The sequence below is a fragment of the Lepidochelys kempii genome, chromosome 10 (assembly GCF_965140265.1).
Source record: "Lepidochelys kempii isolate rLepKem1 chromosome 10, rLepKem1.hap2, whole genome shotgun sequence".
NCBI classification, from domain to species: domain Eukaryota; kingdom Metazoa; phylum Chordata; order Testudines; family Cheloniidae; genus Lepidochelys; species Lepidochelys kempii.
Genome location: NC_133265.1, coordinates 6,334,762 through 6,355,034, shown reverse-complemented (window position 1 = coordinate 6,355,034; position 20,273 = coordinate 6,334,762). Strand labels below are relative to the sequence as shown.

The window sequence follows — 20,273 nt, the reverse complement described above, 5'->3', positions numbered from 1 at the left end:
CTCAACTGAGTAGTCCCTTTGGCTTGCGGTGGGACTGTTCTAATGAGGACGTGCAGAAGCATCTGGTCTTCAGATGGCAGAAGTATTATGTAACTGTAATAGGTGGGCATACAACTGTTCCCAGAAAAGCAATGCTAAGATAAGTCGGCAGCGAGTCAAGATGGCACATGTGTAAGCTATACACAATATATAATAGCTATAGTTTATATACTATTTATATATACAGTTTGCCTATTGTTGTTTCTGTTCCCTTGTCCATAACCTCTGTCTGCTTGTCCAGCTTCAGACTGTAAGCTTCCCAGGTAGAGACTGCCCTTCTTGAGCGTTTGGAAAGTGCCTGGAACACAGTGGATACAACTGCCAATAAATAATAGTAATAACTGGTGCCTATTTGGAAGACCACATTTCTCTTTGCTCATATCGATACAAAATGTTTTAAAATAGCATACAGCAAGCACAGAGAATTGGAGACAGCTAGAAAAATCGAAGCAGCACTGTGGCCCAGTTAGGGTGACCAGACAGCAAGTGTGAAAAATCGGGATGGGGGTGGGGGTTAATAGGAGCCTATATAAGAAAAGGACCCAAAAATTGGGACTGTCCCTATAAAATTGGGACATCTGGTCACCCTAGGTCCAGTGAATAGTGCACTAGGCTAGACGTCAGGCAACCGTGGTTCTAATCCCGTGTGCATGATCAAGTTTCTTCATCTCTCTGTACCTTTCTTTCCCTTTTTTATCTGTCTTCTCTGTTCAGATTGTAAACTCTTTGGCGCTGGGATTGTCTTACTATGTACCTGTACAGTGCCTGGCACAATGGAGCTCTGATCTAGGATAGGGCCTGAGGAACTATTACAACTAAATAAATAATAATCATATGAAAGGCTAATTAGTTCCATAACTGATTGTCAATACACGAAAACCCAATCTCTGTAGTAAATCCCCTTACAATATGCATTTGGGGGGTGGGGAAGCAAATACTCCAGCAGCAAGTGCACCGTTCAGCTAAAATAAAATCCCAGACAGAGTCATATAGTCGTGATTCAGCAGCGTCTGGGAAATTTCAGTCAATGAGAAACAAAATTACTGAACAATAATGATGCAAAAAAAGAAACGTAGGAAACCACTATATTTTGATTTTACTGAACTTAGTGCAGAATCTGATTTTCTCCCATCACAATGCATCCCACTTCCACCAGTTCTGCAAAATATAATAAAAGGGATCCCAGCCTGTAACCTTGTATGTCAAAGTTGAAGCTTGATGTAGGAACTGCATGCCACGGGGTTGGGAATGGTGATATGCAGGGCTTGATTCTTATCTCATTTACACCAGTGTAAGTCAGGAGTGACTCTACTGAAGTCCATGGAATTAAACCAGTGTAAACAAGAGGAGAATCAGACTCAGAATTAGAGGGTGAAATTCTAGCTTCATTATAGGCAACGACAAAATTTCCATTGGACTTTACAGGGGCCAGGATTTCACTCTGATTTCCAAGTGACCAGTTCAAACACGGTCCTGGTCAGTGGTGACCAAAAGCTATTACCATCAGAAAACTACTTAACAGCTTCCATGAAATGAATTGGTTTCTCAGTCCAGTTCCTACAGGGCAGATAGGGACCACGCCACAAAAATGCTATTAACACAATAGGGCACGATGTTGGAGGCCTCAGCACAGACACAAAGGACTGAATGGTCCATAGTGACTGAAGAGTAGATCTGAGGAAACACTGGGAGGGCAGTGTAGTGAAACTGGCATTGCACGTCTTTTGCGCCTTCATAAGAGCTTTAACTCTCCAGGGCCGTTAATCTGGCACCTTTCACAAACTCTATATTCACATAAAAGAAATATGATTCAGCATGGAGCGAGTTTTTACTGCAGCCTTAAAAACCAGTAGGAAATAGAGGTTTATAATGGAATGGCTGAGAGACCCTTAGCTCCAGCATAACGATGCGAGCTGTAGCTTCTCTAATAGATGTGTTTACAGGAAAGGCATATGCTTGAAATTGCAGAAACAATGTTCAACATCATGGATAAAGAGGAAAAAAATGACATAAGTATATTTCAAACAAAAGGCCCTTTTGGCTTCATTTCTTCCGTTACTGGTTTTGAGAGAGCCGAAATTGAATCCTTTATTGAAAAGTGAGATGCAGGAATTTCCAGCACTTTTTTTACAGACCTCGGCATTTAACCGGTCCTCTGGGGAATGGATGGGAAATTCTGAATAGGCAAACACACATAAAACTAAAGGTACTAGTCCGTGGTGTGCTTCTCCTCATTGCTAGCCTTCCCCAGCCCCCTGCATAGGTCTATAAGTCTGAGGCTGTTGAACAAGAACAAAATTGTTATCTTCCTAAAAATAAGAGGCTCAGGAGCAGAAGAAGGGGGATAATTTTTCCAGCCGTTGCTCAGTGTCACTGATGCCTCCAGGCTATGAAATTAAATGATCCTAATGAACAGATACGCTCCAATCTTCCGAGTCCCCACTGACAGCACAGTTGATCTATCTTAAAAAACAAAATTACAGTGTGCAATATACAGTTAGAGACTCCAGACAAACACACTTATAAGAGGTTGGTGATACACAATGTATTTAGGGCTAAATCCTGATTGTGGAGCCGTAGGCACGGGTCGTATGAAAGTAAACAGGACCTAGGCATGTGCAGCCAAAGGAAGAATAGGGTCCTGATTTTAATAAATCAAAACTGCTCATTACTTCTGTATAAGAACCTATACTTCAGGGGTGAAATCCTGGCTCCACGGGAGTCAATGACAAAATTCTCTGACTTCAATAGGGCCAGGATTTCACCCTAGGACTAGCAGCCTTAATTAAAAAGTGAATTAAGAAATAAAACTGGTTGATAACCTCCTGCGTGAAAAGTGCTTAGAAGTCTGCTGCAGTTTCCACGGTAAACATCTGATGAAGTGAGCTGTAGCTCACGAAAGCTCATGCTCAAATAAATTGGTTAGTCTCTAAGGTGCCACAAGTACTCCTTTTCTTTTTATAAACCAAGTGTGAGGTGCAAACAACCCAGCCTTCTAGATGGGACTGTTTCCAGAAATATCAGGGCAGATGCAAAACAAAACCTGTTGCTGCTTCTTTAGTTTACAGCCTCCACCTGCCAACCCTTACCCGTGGGGAGAGTAGCCCTTCCTCACTGAATTGTCCCATTGATCTTGCTGACATCACTGAGATGACTCAGGGAGGAAGGATTCCTCACAAGTAAGGGTTTACAGGAGGGTTTACTCCCCTGCCTGGAGTTCAAGGTTGTCCAGTGCTCTAAGGAAGGAGGGTGGTCTAGAGACTGCATGAAATGCAGGAGGGACTTTGCTGTTGCTATCAATTGTACATGGCAGGTGCTCCGATACTACAGTGACGTATGGCTGTATAGAACCCTAAAATAGAGAAAGTGTCAGAATGTGATATGGGTGTGCAGAGGTGAAGGGGAGGGAACATCCAAGGAGCATGTCAGGACTTGAGGAACACAAGGGCTCCTCCTTCACTGTGCTAGGACCACAGCCGCTCCCCCTCAACACCAGCCCACAGAATGAATCACAGTAAAGGCTGTGCAATCCTCTTACATACCAGGCTGCTTGGGGAGTGGGCCTCCCTGCGGTAAAAACCCCTATGGCCCTAGGAGCAGGGTGGCTGTGTGTCTATCGGATTGCACTTAGTACTGTGTTTTACTGTTTGCTTTTCATCAGCTGTGCTTGAAACCCAAGTCCCAAGGCATGTTCCTCTTTCTTCCTCCTGGGGAAGGACACGATATTCAAACCGCTGGGTTTAGTTCGTTTCACAGCTACTTTTCCAGCCTTTTCCTCATCTGTCATCTTCAATGAAAAAGGTGTCAATTTATGGTTTCCTTCCCCAATGCCATCCTGATGAAATCTGACCAGCAGGGTATAATTAGGTGAGACAGTGACTAGGTGAACTTATCTCATGTAAAATGGAAGGGTTTAAGCATATTTAATCCTGCACTTAATAGATTATATAGATATAAACATATCAGCGAGTAATAGACAAGCACGTACATAACCAATACAACGGCTGGCCTAGTTTTCAGTGTGGCCTTTGAAAAAAGCCCATTGGGAAGGTGTGCAAACAAAGCCATTGGGAAGGTGTGCAAACAAAGCCAAGTATCCTGTTATTCAATTCTTCAAATGTCCCTGATTTGGGTACAGGACAAGTTACAAGTTACAACGAGGTTATGGAAACCCCACCAAATATAATCCGAATAAACAAGAGAAGTCCCAGAAGTCCCTGCCAATAGTTTTATTATTGCTAAGAAATAGGTAAGCATATTACATAATCTGGTCTGTAACGTGGAAGTTTATATTCAGACACAGACATTTATTATGTAACGAATCAGAGGAGGGGGTGTTGATAAAAAGTATGGTGTCATCTTGGGTATAAAAAGAGTGGATTGAAATTTTATTCCATGTCAATGTAGCCAAACCATTGGTCTGGCATATCCCATTTGGTCACTGTAGTGTGGCATTCTGTGCCTGTGCTGAAATAAACCTGTTCCTTGGATCTGAACTCAGAGTTAGTAGTGGTTTTGTCTGCTACTGCAAAAGGTGTGGGTCTGCTTTGCTAGGTTTGTAAGGTAACCTGTGGGCCTGGTCGGTGGTCCCGAAACATATTTACACACTACATCCAAGAAAGGAACGGATTCAAATGCAAAAACTTGTGTATCCATTAGAAGCTCCTGGAGTTTAATCTATGCCCATTTGAACAACTGTAGCAAATGTGTGGATGAAGACAAGCGTGGATGAATCAAGTGGATGAATCAAAAGGTTCAGCACAGTAGCTTCTCAGGGGCAAGGGGGTGGGAGGGTGGAAGAATTATCCTACTCTTATCTATTTGTAACATTCATCAAACATCATTGCTACTCCAAATCTTCATCCTTCTGGAACTTTGCAACATCTGTCAACAACCATGAACCAGAAATCTTGTGGTTTACTTTTCCGGCAGCAAAATTTGCCAGAATGTGAGATATTCAAGCAAACATTCTCCTCGTTTGGACGGCAACGATGGAAAGAGTAGGCGAGACGTGCACATGCAACTTGTATTCACCTTCTTTAAAAAAAAAATCCAAATACATCTTTTTTGGACTGCTTTCATCAGCACTACTTCTGAGTGAAATTACTAGACACTACTAGCTTTGTGAAAGCACACAGTTTCCATCTGTCAATTGAAATTGGCAAAATTAGATCTTGAATCTGAGCATTTAGACCATTGTCAAACCAGTCAGATTGGTATAGTGCTCAAAACAGATTGTATTAAGAAGGAGAAAGAGAAATGGTCTCGTACAGCTGCATCTTGTCAAAACTCTACCGAAGGAAGATCAGTTCCAGAGTGACCAGTATAAAATTTCATGCAACAGGAGGCTCTGAATAGTTGTGGAAGTCTGTACTGAGCTAATCAGCAAATAATTCACTTTAAATTTGTCTCTATGCAGGCTGATGACTTCTAATTGCCGGTTCAGAAATACAGTATGTACCCTGATGATTTTAAGTTGTTCCAAGTTATCACAAAATTAACTATTAGGGGAGGAAGATAACTTCCCTTCCATCTCATGGAGCTAAATATTCACTTAAAAGTAAAGGCAAATATGATCTTACTTAAAAACACAAAGCTGCTGCTACAGCTGGATTACAGGATTAGATGTAATGCCAGATGCTACCTTAAGAATTAATGGCAAAATCTGGACCAATGTTCTTTTAGAACATCTGTGTAAACAGAGCTAACATATTTTTTACATGAGTTTTAATGCTAGTGGCAAAGGTTTTCGCTGCATGGTTTGGAGGCACTCCTGGTTTGAATTCAGCCTTGGAATGTGTCACAGCTTCTCTTTAGCGGTGAAAAAAAAACTGAGCATCCACAGCTCCCATTGATTTCAATGGGGCTACTCCTGATTTGCACCAGCATAAGTGAATGGAGATGCAAGAGTCACAGTTACAATCCAGTAGAAAGCCAGCAAGTTTGGGCACGGGAGATGGAGAGTAGCCGATCATCCTTGGCTTTCGGAGTAGTTTAAAAACCAAGAGGACTGATTCAGAACTAACTCACTGCAGATCATAAACCAATATAACTCCAGTTACCACTGTGGAGTAACTCCAACATGAGCAGTGAATCAGGCTTACAGTTTAGATAGCACATGGCAGCTGAATTTATGGTCCTGCTTCCAATGAGGTCTATCAGAATATTGCTAACTGACCTTTATGAGCATAGCTTTTGGACTTTAGCCTTTAAATAGTGAACTACAGAGTAAAATAGTGCAATAAGACCTATAGCAATCTCCATGTGGATAGATGACTTAATGATTCCTTGGCTAAGTTCAATGAGAATAACTTTAAAACTAATCTTCATTTTAAAAAAAATTCTCCGTGATGCTCCCCAACCCTGTTAAAAAAAAAAATCTAAGAAAAAAGAATTAAATTAAATTAACGTATGATGCTCGGCAAAAGATCTATACCCAATCTGGGATGGTACTGCATAAAATCCATTTGTAAAAACAATATTTAGACTAACTTCTTAAGGTATAACTACTATACGTAATATACACACACAAAGTAGATGTAGGGGTACAGATCCACAGGTGGTATAAATCTGTGCAGTCCCATTGACTATGCTATGCCGATTTATACCATCTCAGAATCGGCCCCATGAACACAATGGAAAAAGCAAACATACCCATGTCAGCCAGTTGTAAACAAACTTGATTGCATTTATTGGTTCCTACCAAGTCAGAGAGGCAGAAAAACCAAAGGCTATTGCAAACTTTAACAAGATCCTTTAGGATTAGTTTTCTACATGGGCTGACAAGAAGGCAGTTAAATTTTCTGTGGTTTAGTGATGTGAAATATTACAGATGCACTGAAAAAACAAAACAAAACACAAGTATGGAACAATTACAGCGAGGAGATTAGGAGTAACCTTGAAAAAGATACTGGAGTAACAGTCAATTCTCTTTAAAACGTCTTTGGCTAGGTAATTCAGTAGAGAGCCATTTCAAAAGCTAGGACAATAATGAAAAATACATGTAAAAGATTAAATTTAATTTCTCTGATGAGATCATATAAATTGTGAATATTGTGCCATGCGTTTTAACCATTGCGTGAATTGGTCTTTATGGAAATAACACTGGTAACTAGATTAAGGCATGCTGGGGAAATTTGTAGAAGTTTCTTACTTGCATTTCCCAATGAATACTAATCAGCAGCACCTCTTGCAATTTGGGTTTAGGCCTTTACTGACCAAAGATGAATAACTGTGGTGAACTGCGCGGTGGCTTTGTAATGAAATTAAACATCCACTAGGGACAGAGAAGAGACGACTGTCAAGGTCATAAAATTCATGATCATCTTCATTGTTGGTGTAAACAAATGAGGTTCTACCAGGAATGAATTTGGGCCCATATATTTGAAATAAAAACTTTATTTGTGTTATTAACAACAACTTTTGTGTTTAACACCAAAATAATGTTAAAGCTCTCATTTCATTTTCATTATTTAGGCCCTTGGTTTACTTTGTGCGCTTCACTCAGCTTAGATCATGAAAACTGTCTCGTCAGTTTCACCTTTTCTAATAATAAATTTCACTTTCTTATTCTTATGGGCTAGCACAAACACTGATATCTGGGTTCACGACATACATATGGTCCAGCATATTCTACGATCGCAAAATTTACCGCAGAACTTCACTCTTTGCTACAAAGCTATGATCCAGAATCTCAGCTTTCATTTAAAAAAAAAAAAAAGTTCCTAGCCCTTATGGGTGCAAATAACACCTCAGAATAGGAGCTGAATTTAAACTGATGCCTGTGTGAGTCTGCAAAAAGCCTAAAACAATGGCTCTGAGAGGTGGCTGAACAATGATTCAGCAGTGGTCAGACAGGCACCAAAATACAGAGGTACACCTATTCGAGCTGCTCCTGTTTATGCTTCCCATGGTCGCATTAGCTATTTTGGCCACAGCATCACACTGGGAGCGTGTGCTGTGCACCACAATCCCCACATCTTTTTCAGAGTCGCTGCTTCCAGGATACAGTTCCCTAGGGCAGTGGTTTTCAAACTTTTTTTCTGGAGACCTAGTTGAAGAAAATTGTTGATGCCTGCGACCCAACAGAGCTGGGGATGAGGGGCTCAGGGCTGGGGCAGAGGATTGGGGTGCAGGGCCAGGAATGAGGGGTTCAGGGTGAGGGAGGGGGTTCTGGACTGGGGCAGGGGGTTGGGGTGCAGGAGGGAATCAGGGCTCTGGGCTGGGGGTGCAGACTCTGGGGTGGGGCCAGGGATGAGGGGGCGGGGTTGGGGCATGGGCTTACCTTGGATGGCTCACGGTCAGTGGCATAGTGGGCGTGCTAAGTCAGGCTTCCTGGCACTGTGGATTGCGCTGTGCCCTGGAAGCAGCCAGCAGCAGGTCCGGCTCCTAGATGGAGGCACGCAAGCGGCTCCACGCGGCTCTTGCCCACAGACACCCCGCCCCCAGCTCCCATTGGCCAGTTCCCAGCCACTGGGAGTGCGAAGCCGGTGCCCAGGGCAGGGGCAGTGCACAGAGCCCCATGGCCCTCCCGCCTAGGAGCTGGACCTGCTGCTGGCCACTTCCGGGGCACAGCACGGTGTCAGAACAGGTAGGGACTAGCCTGCCTTAGCTGGGCAGCACCACCGACGGGACTTTTAATGGCCCGGTCGGCGGTGCTGACCAGAGCTGCCGCGACCCAGTGCCTCACATTCCACAACCCAGTACTGAGTCAAGACCTGCAGTTTGAAAACCACTGCCCTAGGGTGACCAGATATCCCGATTTTAGATGGACAGTCCCCATATTTGGGGCTATTACCCCCCAGCCCCATCCAGATTTTTCACACTTGCTGTCTGGTCACCCTAGAGTCCCCAATCCTGTAAGTATGACCTATATTGTTTGTTCCCAGGTGTATACATTTACATTTAGGCATATTAAAATGCACTTCTCTTTGATATTAAAAAAAGTACTTTGTTGATTAATTATATAGAGTCCATCCTTTCTTGATATAAAACCACTGAAATTAAATGAATTTAAAAAACAGAGATTCATGTGGCCGACATTTTTTTCGAAGAGTTGTAATTTACATGGGATTTATTTTTGTCCCATTGGTGTTTTGTAATTGCTTGTAATCCAGTGGAAGATTTCACTAAGGGTGTGGTACCTGCACCTCTTGTTGAATTCAACAGGAGCTGTGGATGCTCACTGGCTCTCAGGATTAGGCCTGTCAATACATTTGTTATATGATAGTTTCTTCTAGTCCACCTCATAAATATGTACATGTCATTTAAATAAAATATTTATTAGGCAAATTCTGATTCAGGTGTTATTCAGGCAGAACACCCATTGAGTCAGCAGGAGTTGAGACTTGGCAAGCACAGACTAAAAGTGGAGTAAAGATTTAATGATACCGCCCATCAAGGCTGATAGGACATTCGCTAAAAAGCAAACACACATGTACGCTCCACTGAAGTTTGGGATTAAATTCCTGAAAATTGACAATTCTTTCTCTTCGTGCCTCAACTAAAAGGTGACATGCAGGCTAAACAATGTCGTAGTTAGAACATGTGTACATGATTGTATATCATAGAGTCCAAAGTAACCACTGTTCATGGTAACAGTGGGACAAGGAACTCAAGAAACACAAATTCAAGGCACCTGTCAGAAACCACTCGTGAACTTGGCCTAGCAGCAAACTTCTTAAACAAACCCAAACAATCGGCTGCTGTTGTGAGGATGGGGGAGGCCAAGCCTTGAGTCTTTCATGAGTGAAAGAAATGAACCTTGTTGAATGAAACATACTGTTCCCCCCATCCAAAACTGATTACGTTCTTAATTCTGTCACTTTTTCTTTTTGCAAAATAGACCCAACAAAGCATCTAGCCAAAAAGTGCCTGAAGCAATTTGATCTGCATCCCTCCTGCATTAGTAGCATTAGGAATTAGATGCTAGGGGATGCACTGAAGTAACAGACAGAATAGCACTGCAGTCTTTGGCCCAGATCCTGTAATGCCTATATGGAAATCTCCCACTGGTGTTCTTTTTCAGGGCTTGAACCAAGTGTTGTCAGAGAAAAGACATTAAAGATAGTGGGGTGCTCAGATTTGAAGATAATGAGTCCATATAGCTGCCCTAGACAGACAGACAGACTGACCCAAAGCCCACTGAAGTCCATTTGACTTCAATGGGCTTTAGATCACACTCCTAGTCACTTGTGAGATGAAGTCAATGGGGGTTCTCTCTGATTTAGGAATGCAGAATTGGGCCTTTGACAGTAGCTATTTAGTTGTCAAAAGTTGTTCTCATCTCACCAGACCCATATGAACCACAAAGCTAAGACCGGTTTCTGTCAAAATTAACAGATTTAATTACTACTGGGGATTATACGTTGACCGTATGTTCCTACAGCCAATGATAGAGCAAGTATTCTGTTCAGATGCACAGACAACAGCAATTGCCATAAAATCAGCGTTCCACATTCCAGCAAATTAAACTGCAGTCCATCACCTACTTTGCCCACGTTGACTGCAAATTAGCAACACAAACTGGTCCATCTATTATATGTTTGTCGGCCAATAGCTCAAACAATCAAAATCCACACTCAGATACAGAGTGCAGAAATACCCACAGATTGACAAAAGGTGACACAGCACATCTTTTACTGAAATGGGACCAGTCGTAAAATCTACATTAAAAAGCAAACTCAGATTATTTCTATCGAGCTGTCATTTATTGTAAGTAAGAACCAGGAAAAAAAAACAAACTCAAAAGCAAACCCAAGGCGACACCAGAGAACATGCGACCATACACAAAGTCCTACCCACAGACCTCTATAAATAAACCTGTGTAGGAGATCCAGTACTGAGAGAAATAAGTTTGCTCCCAATTATATTTTTAAAAAAGCAAAACTAAGTAAATCAATAATGACAGAGGGGAAAAACTCTTTAGACCTGATAGTGAAGGATTAAATTTAAACCAATGCTCAGACTCACAAAAACTACTTTCAGGCTGTTTATTAGTTTTCTGCTATCATAGATGATGAATTTATTGTTGAAATAGAGTTTGAAAGGTAACACTGGAGGGTTTTTTTTTTTTTAAAAGGACTCTATTCAAAACATAACTTACTAAACTATAGGACAAGAAGGATGCTATTAAGCAATAGCCTGACAAAGTAACCATATAGGAACACACAATTAATCAAACATAAATCTAGTCAGGATGTTTTTTCCGCTTTTGGTGAAACTTTAACGCACAGAGCAGTTTGACTAAGTCTTTTATATAGGAATAAGAGTTCATTTGCAGATCTTTTGCATTCCATAATTTCGTAAGGCTTCAAAGCACGTATTAACAGATAAACATTCAAGCTTTTAGGGGAATCTGTGCAGGGTCTTCCTAGCTGCTGTTTCCTTGCAGAATCAAGAGCAACCACTGGAAAAAAAAAAAAAAAAAAAACAAAGAAAAAAACCCTACAAATGTGGCATCTCTTAACTGCACTCTACACATTACCCCAATTTTTATACAATTCACAAACATTTCCAGGGGGCACATGCCTCCTGCCAGACATGTTCAGAATGCCTGACCTTTAACCCCTGCAGTAACTGATCCTGTGCACACCTGTCTGACATGAAAACCATGCAAAAGCTTTTTTTAGCTATTGGTAAGCCTCGTGGTAACCCCCTCTGCTTAAGCCACAGAAACAAGCCATGCTTTTGGCCCATATACTTAGGACTTACACCTGCTGACGGTCATAGATCCACGCTATCCACAAATATTTAGAGCCGTTGGGCTAGTTTCACAGCTAAATTGAGCTAGACTGATAAAGGTTTCAATAAGTCAGAAGCCTACCCACACTTTGGACTCATTAAATTTTCTTGATCTGCAGAAGCATTTGGTGTTTTCAGTACAGATCCAAATATATACATAGAATACACTGTTCATATGGTGCTTGACTGAGCGCTCACTTGATATTAGTGGAAGGATTCCCGCTGACTTTGGTGGGCACTATATTGGGCCTTTTGAGAGGAAGTCAAGCCTGCATTGCAAAAAAGGAAAGGTCTGCTCTGTAATAGAAGAAGGTGGTTCATTTGCAGAGGAAATGAACATTAAAATATAATAAGATGCCTTCAATTTAAAAAGAACTGCACGTTGGTGAAATTCCTTTGCTGAGTAGTGCAGGGAGCCACACACAGGTCTCCGAGCTGCAGGCCTGGACAAAGAACTCTTAGCAGAACATATTCAGCAAATGATAATGCAAACTACATAAAAATACAGAGGATGGGAAGGTGCACTGCCTGCTTGGATGGGCACATAAATTCCCTGGGTCATTAAATATTTAGAATTGACAAACAGATAATTTAGCAGGGAAAGGACTTCCCTAGTTTTTCTTCCTACAAATAAATCATTGTCTAAGTCAAATTGAACAAAGAACTACATTTGCTTTAAGGAAAAGCATAACAATTATGAAATGTACTCCTTTGCTTAAGGGGATAGTGCATCCCAGGTGACATGGCACTTCCATAGAGCTATTCTCACTCGGCCATTAAAAGAATGTAAAGATGCTTCTCTTCTTTTCATAAAAAAGGGAACTTTTAACGCAAAGCTGCTCAGTACTGTGGTTTATGGATTCATGCTTTGGTAGGCAGGGAGAGTCACATACACTGCATAACTGTTTAGAAACCACCTTTGTGAATCTGACATTTCTTTCAAGCTAAGTTTTTCCAAGACAGGTGCTCATCGAGTGCTTGCCCTTGTTCCATCTATCCATCCACTCCCCTCATCTATCTGTCTTTCCGTCTGGCTGCTTTTTAAGTTTCACAAAAATGCTTTGGTTGCATTCCTTCCAAAGCTGCTTGACCTTCAACTGAATGTGATTTGAAATGCATGCAATCCTCAGACTTCAGTACAGTAATTTGGACTGAGCATTATTTCACGGGCAAGATGAAGATCTCTTTACTAACTTTTACGGTGCTTGACAAAGCCTCGCCAAATATCTTCAGAGACATGGTAATCAATAAATGTTATTCCTCCCTCTATCTTTAAGAAAGTTACACTCAGGATTTACAGATTAATTTCACTACATAGAATGAAACTGCCAGCGATTGGAAATAGTGAAAACTAGAGAAATTCCAGTCCAGATTTATACTAGGTACGCTCGTTACCATTGTATACGTTGTAAACATTGTTCTGTTAAAATAAAATTCCCCCCCCTCACCAACTCAACTGGCAATTCCACTATAGCATAAAGCTTACATTGTTTTGATTAGATCTTCCTCATTAGTAACCAAACATCACAATTGTCCATCTAAGTCTACTATTTTTGTCATACAGATAATTTGCTAAGGGAATTTTGTTTCCTGTAAATACAATTGAAAGATTAGAGAAAAGTTGCAAAAAAAAAAAAAAAAATCAAGCTCCATTGAAGAATAAAGTACAGTAATGCTACACAATGGCTCGGATGCAATTACTGTGCCAGACAAAACACTGCTACATAAGTCTCACTCCCATAAGGTAGATGTTGGTTTCTCTTTTTTTTACAGCTACAGGTTAGTTTGTCAAGGCTATTTTCGGGATTTGGGGATTATCAATCTGATATGTAATATGAAGGGCAAAAATATTCCTTGAATCTGAAGAGGGGGCTTATTGCCCCCTTCTCCCCATAAAATTGAAACATGATAATCAACTCGGGGGACATGGGGAAGAATCTCTCGACTCACTGTACTGCTTAGATATAAAAAGCTACCCTTGACCATAGGTTATATTACATTTTTGGTATAGAATCAACATGAAAAGAGCCATTACTTTGTTCTATTTTCACTTTTCTTCTCTATTCTATTTTAATAGCTACATGGCCTAATTCTGCTCTCACCCTAGTTGGAGTAAAGCTACTTTAAGTGAGGGGAGAATCAGGGGTATAAAGTTTGTGGGTTTTCTCTCCAAGGATTTCTCGTAATAATGGATTACAGCAGTTTTCTAAGAAGGATTGTGTAATTCCTTCTAATGACAGCATACAAGTTGGTGCTGATACTGAGGGGAAAAGTGATCTCAATTGCACACTGGTTAACTAAAGCTAAATCAATAAAAACCATATTAATAAATAATGCTTATAACAGCAATGGCAGGATACAGACAGCAACCAACTGGCACATATCAAGGAAATGTAAGCATTAATTATCTGCAGAATGTCAGTGCTACACCTACATGACACGTTTACATGTGCAGCAAAGCTAAAAGCTCAATTCTGAAGATCATCAAGACAGACTAACAACTCTCCTTTCATACAAGACGTCTCTTGCATTTTCCTGAAATTCAGTTTTCTAGTTGTCACAACTAAGAACACATTGCTTTTTTTAATTTGCGGGGGGGAGGGGGAATGGATTTGGAGGGGTGCAATTGGGAAAGAAAAGGGGAGTTAGAAAGACTGTTTGCACTTTCTCCATCCCTAGCTATGAATAAAATAAAGAATAAAAAGAATAAAAATCAAACAGGAGCTTTCAGAACCCGGAATGAAAACGCAGGCGTGAACTCAGCTTCTCAAAAGCAATTCTAATGTTTCATTTTCCAATGTGAAGTAACACACGCACTCACAGATCTCTTATATAAACAGTTAAAGGGTTACTGCTGGTCTCAAATTCCCCACAGTTTTTAACACAAATAAGGAGATATCTTTAAACTTTACTCTTTTCCACCCCCCTGGACAAATAAGTAAAGTTTAAGGAATTCTGATTTTATTGTTTCCTTGTAGGTCCTAAAATGAATTTGCTTTCAGTCGTTTCCCCCTATTATGCTGGTTTTCTATTTGCAGCCAAGAAAAGACTTAAAGTGCACAAGACCAGGTATGTTTTCTTTGATGGTTTTTCTTGAACTTCATCAGGGCTTTATTCATTTGTAGCTTGAAGTATACTTTAATGCTTCCTATACAGTAGCAGGACTGGGAGAACTTTAATTGACTACCAAACCTATTAACCAAGACACACATGCTAATCCTGCTGGAGGCTTTTGGGTTCTATGGCAGTACAATAAATAATAATCAGAATAACAGAAGAGACACTAAAATCCCACTGCTGATGCGAGCCAGTGCTGCTCATCTTTCCCTGGGAGGTAGCAAAGGCCACTCCGGTTAGCACAAGGTGTCACATCAGTTTGCTCTGAAAGGTGCACCTTTAACAGCTGCGTTCAATTCTAGGTCAAAGAGGCTAGGACCTGATCCTCAAACCAACTCCTGCTAGAACCAACCAAGTCTCTTCCTCAAGGATTCACAAACCAAGTGGCTTTAAAGACTGCAGCCTGCCAGGCTTCTCTGTCTGCCATGATCAACCCTGACTGTATGGACTTAGATGAGTTACTCCAAGCATGGAACCTGACCCATCCAGAGAAACAAAACAGACGAAGCGGCGCTCCCCCAGCACTACCTGAAACTCAACGGCCAGGTGCTGGACACAGATGGCCCTCAGGGGTGGGGGGCAGAGGGAAACACCCAGCAACACCATGCAGCGGGACACCCCAAGCTGGCATGGGGCAGCCTCTCCTGGGAAAGGATATGGGTTACAAACCAGTCTGAGGCACCAGCTGCGTGGCCGGGTGGTTTGCTTGAGGCAGAAGAAGACAGTGGGTGCCAGGGCCGGGTAAGGGACCTGTTCCTCGTCCTCTTGGGCTGGATCCCGGGCAGAGGAGCCTCCAGAGCCCAGGCTGCCCTGGATCGACTTGCAAGGGCTGAGCACATCCTCGTCCTCTCCCGGCTGGGCTGCCTGGCTGGGGAGGGAGGCTATGGGCACCCGGACTTCGTCACTCGCCAGTGGCTGGAAGGGCTCTCTCCTCTCGCCATCAGTCATGATAGCAGCCGGGACCTGCGGGGCAAGGAGCAGGGGGCAAGGGTCACTCAGGCATCGAGGGAGACCCCAGCGCCAGGGTGGGGCACACCCTCCACCTGGATGAGAGAAGCGCTGGGGGAGGGGGGGGGGGCAAGCACTGGTAAATCCAAGGGAGAGAAAGGGGAGGGGGGAGCAAATAGATAGAAGAAGGAAAAGAAAAAAGAAGAAGAGTAGGGGGAGAGAAGAAAGAAGCTAGAAGGGGACGGAGGGGGAGGCTAGAGGAGACCTGGACTGCCCACGGTTTCAGCCTCCCCGCTGATGAAAACAGAAGAAAGGGGCAAATGGGGTCCCCCAACTGAACTCACCCCGAGCAGGGTCTGCGGGAGCTAAAGACACCCCCACCCCGCCGCCCGGGGGGGTCGGGGGGGGGTGGCTGATCCCAGCGATGGACCCGGAGCAGCGGGCAGCCTCCCATTCCCCCCCAGCCTGCTGGAGCCAACTTTGCCAGGGTCCTGAGCGGCGGAGGAGTGACCCCCCCCCCCCGGACAGACACACCGCAGGGCAGCCAGCCCTGCCTGGCCGGCGTCCACCAGCGCCGGGCTGGGGAGAGGGCCCGCAGGTGCGCCTCTTTGTGGGTCGGGGGCCGCCGCTTACCTTCGTTTGGCGGACGGGCGGGTTCCCAGCAGCATAGCCGGGACTCCCAGCTCGCAGGAGACCAGGCGGGAGCGGGGCTTTGCCCTGGGGAGACGGCACCTTTGTAAATCCGGCCGCGGAGCAGGGGGAGGCGGGGGTCCTGGGCAGAGGCGGGCGACTTCTCCCTCTCCCCTGGCGCGGCGGCCCCTCGGCGAAAGGGGGCTGGGGAGGGGAGCGGGGGGGGGGCAGGCGAGGCGGGGGGCGGGGGGTCCTTCCCGGGCGGATCCTCGTGCAAGAATAATCCCAAGCAGAAAGCAGCCCAGCCCCGCCGCTTCTTTGCGAAGCTTCGCCCGTGCGAACAGGAAACTTCGGATTGAGCTGGCGGGGAGGAGAAAGGGGGAGGTGTGTGTGTGTGTGTGGGGGGGGAAGCTGGGATCCCAGAGGGGCGGGGATGGCAGCGTGGACGGGGGGAACCGTGTCTCTTCCAGCCGGAGGGATGGGCCGGGCAGAGACAAGGATCCAGCGGAGCGGGGATCCCCCGGCCCTCTGCTTCCCCGGCGGCGCCCGGCTGCCCGGGCCGGGGGACGCGGAGCGGGCGGCTCCAGGTGCGGCTAGCGGCCCCCTTCGCCCCGCTCCCCGCGTCTCTCCATCCCCGCCTCGCCGCCGCCGCCGCCGCCCTTTGTTCCCCCGGCGCCGGGACACGTGGAGCGGGCGATGCCTCGGGGCTGCCGCTTCATCGCGGCTGCTCGCCTTTCAGGAGCTGCCCCGCTCCCGGCTGGGGCTGGGGGCGAGCCGGGGCTGCCGCGAGCTCCCCCGCGCTCCGGCACCGTGCGCCCGCCGGGTCCTCAGCCGGGGGGTGCCCAGCGCTTCATAGCGCTCAACTTCGGACCGCCTGGCGTCCCTCTCCTCCGACTTAGGCCAGTTTCGCAGCCGTGTAACTCGGTTGACTTCGGAACAGTTGCTCCCACTCGGGACCGGTGCAAGGGAGAGGACAAATCAGGCCCCGTTCATGGAAAGCCAAGCACAATTCTGGAGAGGCCACAGCAGATAGTCATATTAATGCTGCTATCATTAGATCAGGCTGTACTTGTTCCTTGTGCTACTTACTGATATTCCTAGGAGATATTTCCAGCACTAGTGGCTGTTGGGATTTTTTACTTTCCTGGCACGCTGGGCTTGAGATCTGTGCACCATAACACGGCATCTTCTCCCCTCTCCCTGAAGGAGGTCATTCGGTCACGTCATGTTTTTAATCAGCGTGTCTGGGTTTCCATAAAGATGGTTCCTGCTTCATTTCATAGCTTAGAGCGGGTGGTTGTTTGTATATATATATATATATATATAAAGGGGGAGGCTTGTATTTTATTTTATTTTTAAATCCTGTCAGTTGAATAGATGCAAGGAATTCACAGCCCCTTGTTTTACAGCTCTCATACCAAGCTGGGAATTAATTCAGTAGATGTTTTTAAAAAAATAAATATATCAACTGAAGTTGGAGGCCTAGGCGTTTCAATAAATTGCAGGGATTCTAGCTAAGTAGCTAATCTTCTCCAAGGGCTTAGCTTCCAGGGATCAGAATAAACAGATAAGAAGTTGTAAGAGGCACTGCCCCTTATACACTCTGCCTAGGAAGTTTTATTCTTTTGAGTTACTTCAAACTGCATGAATAATAGGTAGCTGTAAAGAGGGGGGCAGGGTAAATAAAAAGATCTTCGCCTGATGTACTCCCCTCACCTGGAATCTTTTAAAGGATGAGTTCATTATATACCACCACATTCAATTTGCAAATGCAGTTCCCGGTGCTATTCTTCATGGTTAACAACTGGGGATTGATTGAAAAGGGAGGTCATGAAGGCTTCAAAGCAGAAAGAGCCAACTGTACTGGAGCGAGCAAGAGTTGGTTTTATACACACACAGGCCTGCTTTTCAAGGGCTGTTTTATTAGGCGTTTGCAGGTTGTGATTAACAGCAGGTGGTGACTTTATTATTGAGCAAACAATGCTCTGACATAAATGGCACTGTCTGTAAAAACAAACATGAACTCTGTGAGAAAGAGATTGCACTTGGAGGTCCCCCACATTTTTACAAGCTGATTAGGGCAAACAAACTGTCACCTAGAAGGGAAGAGTTGCATTTGATTTGGATGCTGCTTTTTGTGCAAGAAAACGGCCTCCCCTGAATCAAGAGAGGTTTACTAAAGGGGAAATATGGAGAAATGAAGACCACTCTGAAGGGGCGGAGTAGCTTAAGCTATTCGTGATGGTCAGGAAAACCCTTTTCCATTTCATTGACTTTTTTTTTTTTTAAGTGCATCTTCTGGGAAAGCATGAGTGCCAGCTCCCAACAACTCACAGATCCATAGAATCATAGAATAGAATCATAGAATATCAGGGTTGGAAGGGACCCCAGAAGGTCATCTAGTCCAACCCCCTGCTCAAAGCAGGACCAATTCCCAGTTAAATCATCCCAGCCAGGGCTTTGTCAAGCCTGACCTTAAAAACCTCTAAGGAAGGAGATTCTACCACCTCCCTAGGTAACGCATTCCAGTGTTTCACCACCCTCTTAGTGAAAAAGTTTTTCCTAATATCCAATCTAAACCTCCCCCACTGCAACTTGAGACCATTACTCCTCGTTCTGTCATCTGCTACCATTGAGAACAGTCTAGAGCCATCCTCTTTGGAACCCCCTTTCAGGTAGTTGAAAGCAGCTATCAAATCCCCCCTCATTCTTCTCTTCTGCAGGCTAAACAATCCCAGCTCCCTCAGCCTCTCCTCATAACTCATATGTTCCAGTCCCCTAATCATTTTTGTTGCCCTTCGCTGGACTCTCTCCAATTTATCCACATCCTTCTTGAAGTGTGGGGCCCAAAACTGGACACAGTACTCCAGATGAGGCCTCACCAATGTCGAATAGAGGGGAACGATCACGTCCCTCGATCTGCTCGCTATGCCCCTACTTATACATCCCAAAATGCCATTGGCCTTCTTGGCAACAAGGGCACACTGCTGACTCATATCCAGCTTCTCGTCCACTGTCACCCCTAGGTCCTTTTCTGCAGAACTGCTGCCTAGCCATTCGGTCCCTAGTCTGTAGCTGTGCATTCGGTTCTTCCGTCCTAAGTGCAGGACCCTGCACTTATCCTTATTGAACCTCATCAGATTCCTTTTGGCCCAATCTTCCAATTGGTCTAGGTCCTTCTGTATCCTATCCCTCCCCTCCAGCGTATCTACCACTCCTCCCAGTTTAGTATCATCCGCAAATTTGCTGAGAGTGCAATCCACACCATCTTCCAGATCATTTATGAAGATATTGAATAAAACCGGCCCCAGGACCGACCCCTGGGGCACTCCACTTGATACCGGCTGCCAACTAGACATGGAGCCATTGATCACTACCCGTTGAGCCCGACAATTTAGCCAGCTTTCTACCCACCTTATAGTGCATTCATCCAGCCCATACTTCCTTAACTTGCTGACAAGAATACTATGGGAGACCGTGTCAAAAGCTTTGCTAAAGTCAAGAAACAATACATCCACTGCTTTCCCTTCATCCACAGAACCAGTAATCTCATCATAAAAGGCGATTAGATTAGTCAGGCATGACCTTCCCTTGGTGAATCCATGCTGGCTGTTCCTGATCACTTTCCTCTCATGCAAGTGCTTCAGGATTGATTCTTTGAGGACCTGCTCCATGATTTTTCCAGGGACTGAGGTGAGGCTGACTGGCCTGTAGTTCCCAGGATCTTCCTTCTTCCCTTTTTTAAAGATTGGCACTACATTAGCCTTTTTCCAGTCATCCGGGACTTCCCCGGTTCG

The 20,273-nt window shown here is 44.4% G+C and overlaps 1 protein-coding gene across 1 annotated transcript in view; it reads right to left on the bottom strand.

Annotated features, from left to right (window-relative positions):
* Positions 1-16,803, bottom strand: part of CACNA1H (calcium voltage-gated channel subunit alpha1 H) — a 478,577-nt gene extending 461,774 nt beyond the window's left edge. Inside the window, exons 1-2 of the mRNA XM_073361774.1 lie at positions 16,480-16,803; positions 15,568-15,861 (exon numbers count right to left, since the gene is read on the bottom strand). Of these exons, the coding sequence (XP_073217875.1) occupies positions 15,568-15,846 (279 nt within the window). The 5' untranslated portion in view covers positions 15,847-15,861; positions 16,480-16,803. The remainder of the gene's footprint in view (positions 1-15,567; positions 15,862-16,479) is intronic.
* Between the last annotated feature and the right edge of the window lie 3,470 nt (positions 16,804-20,273).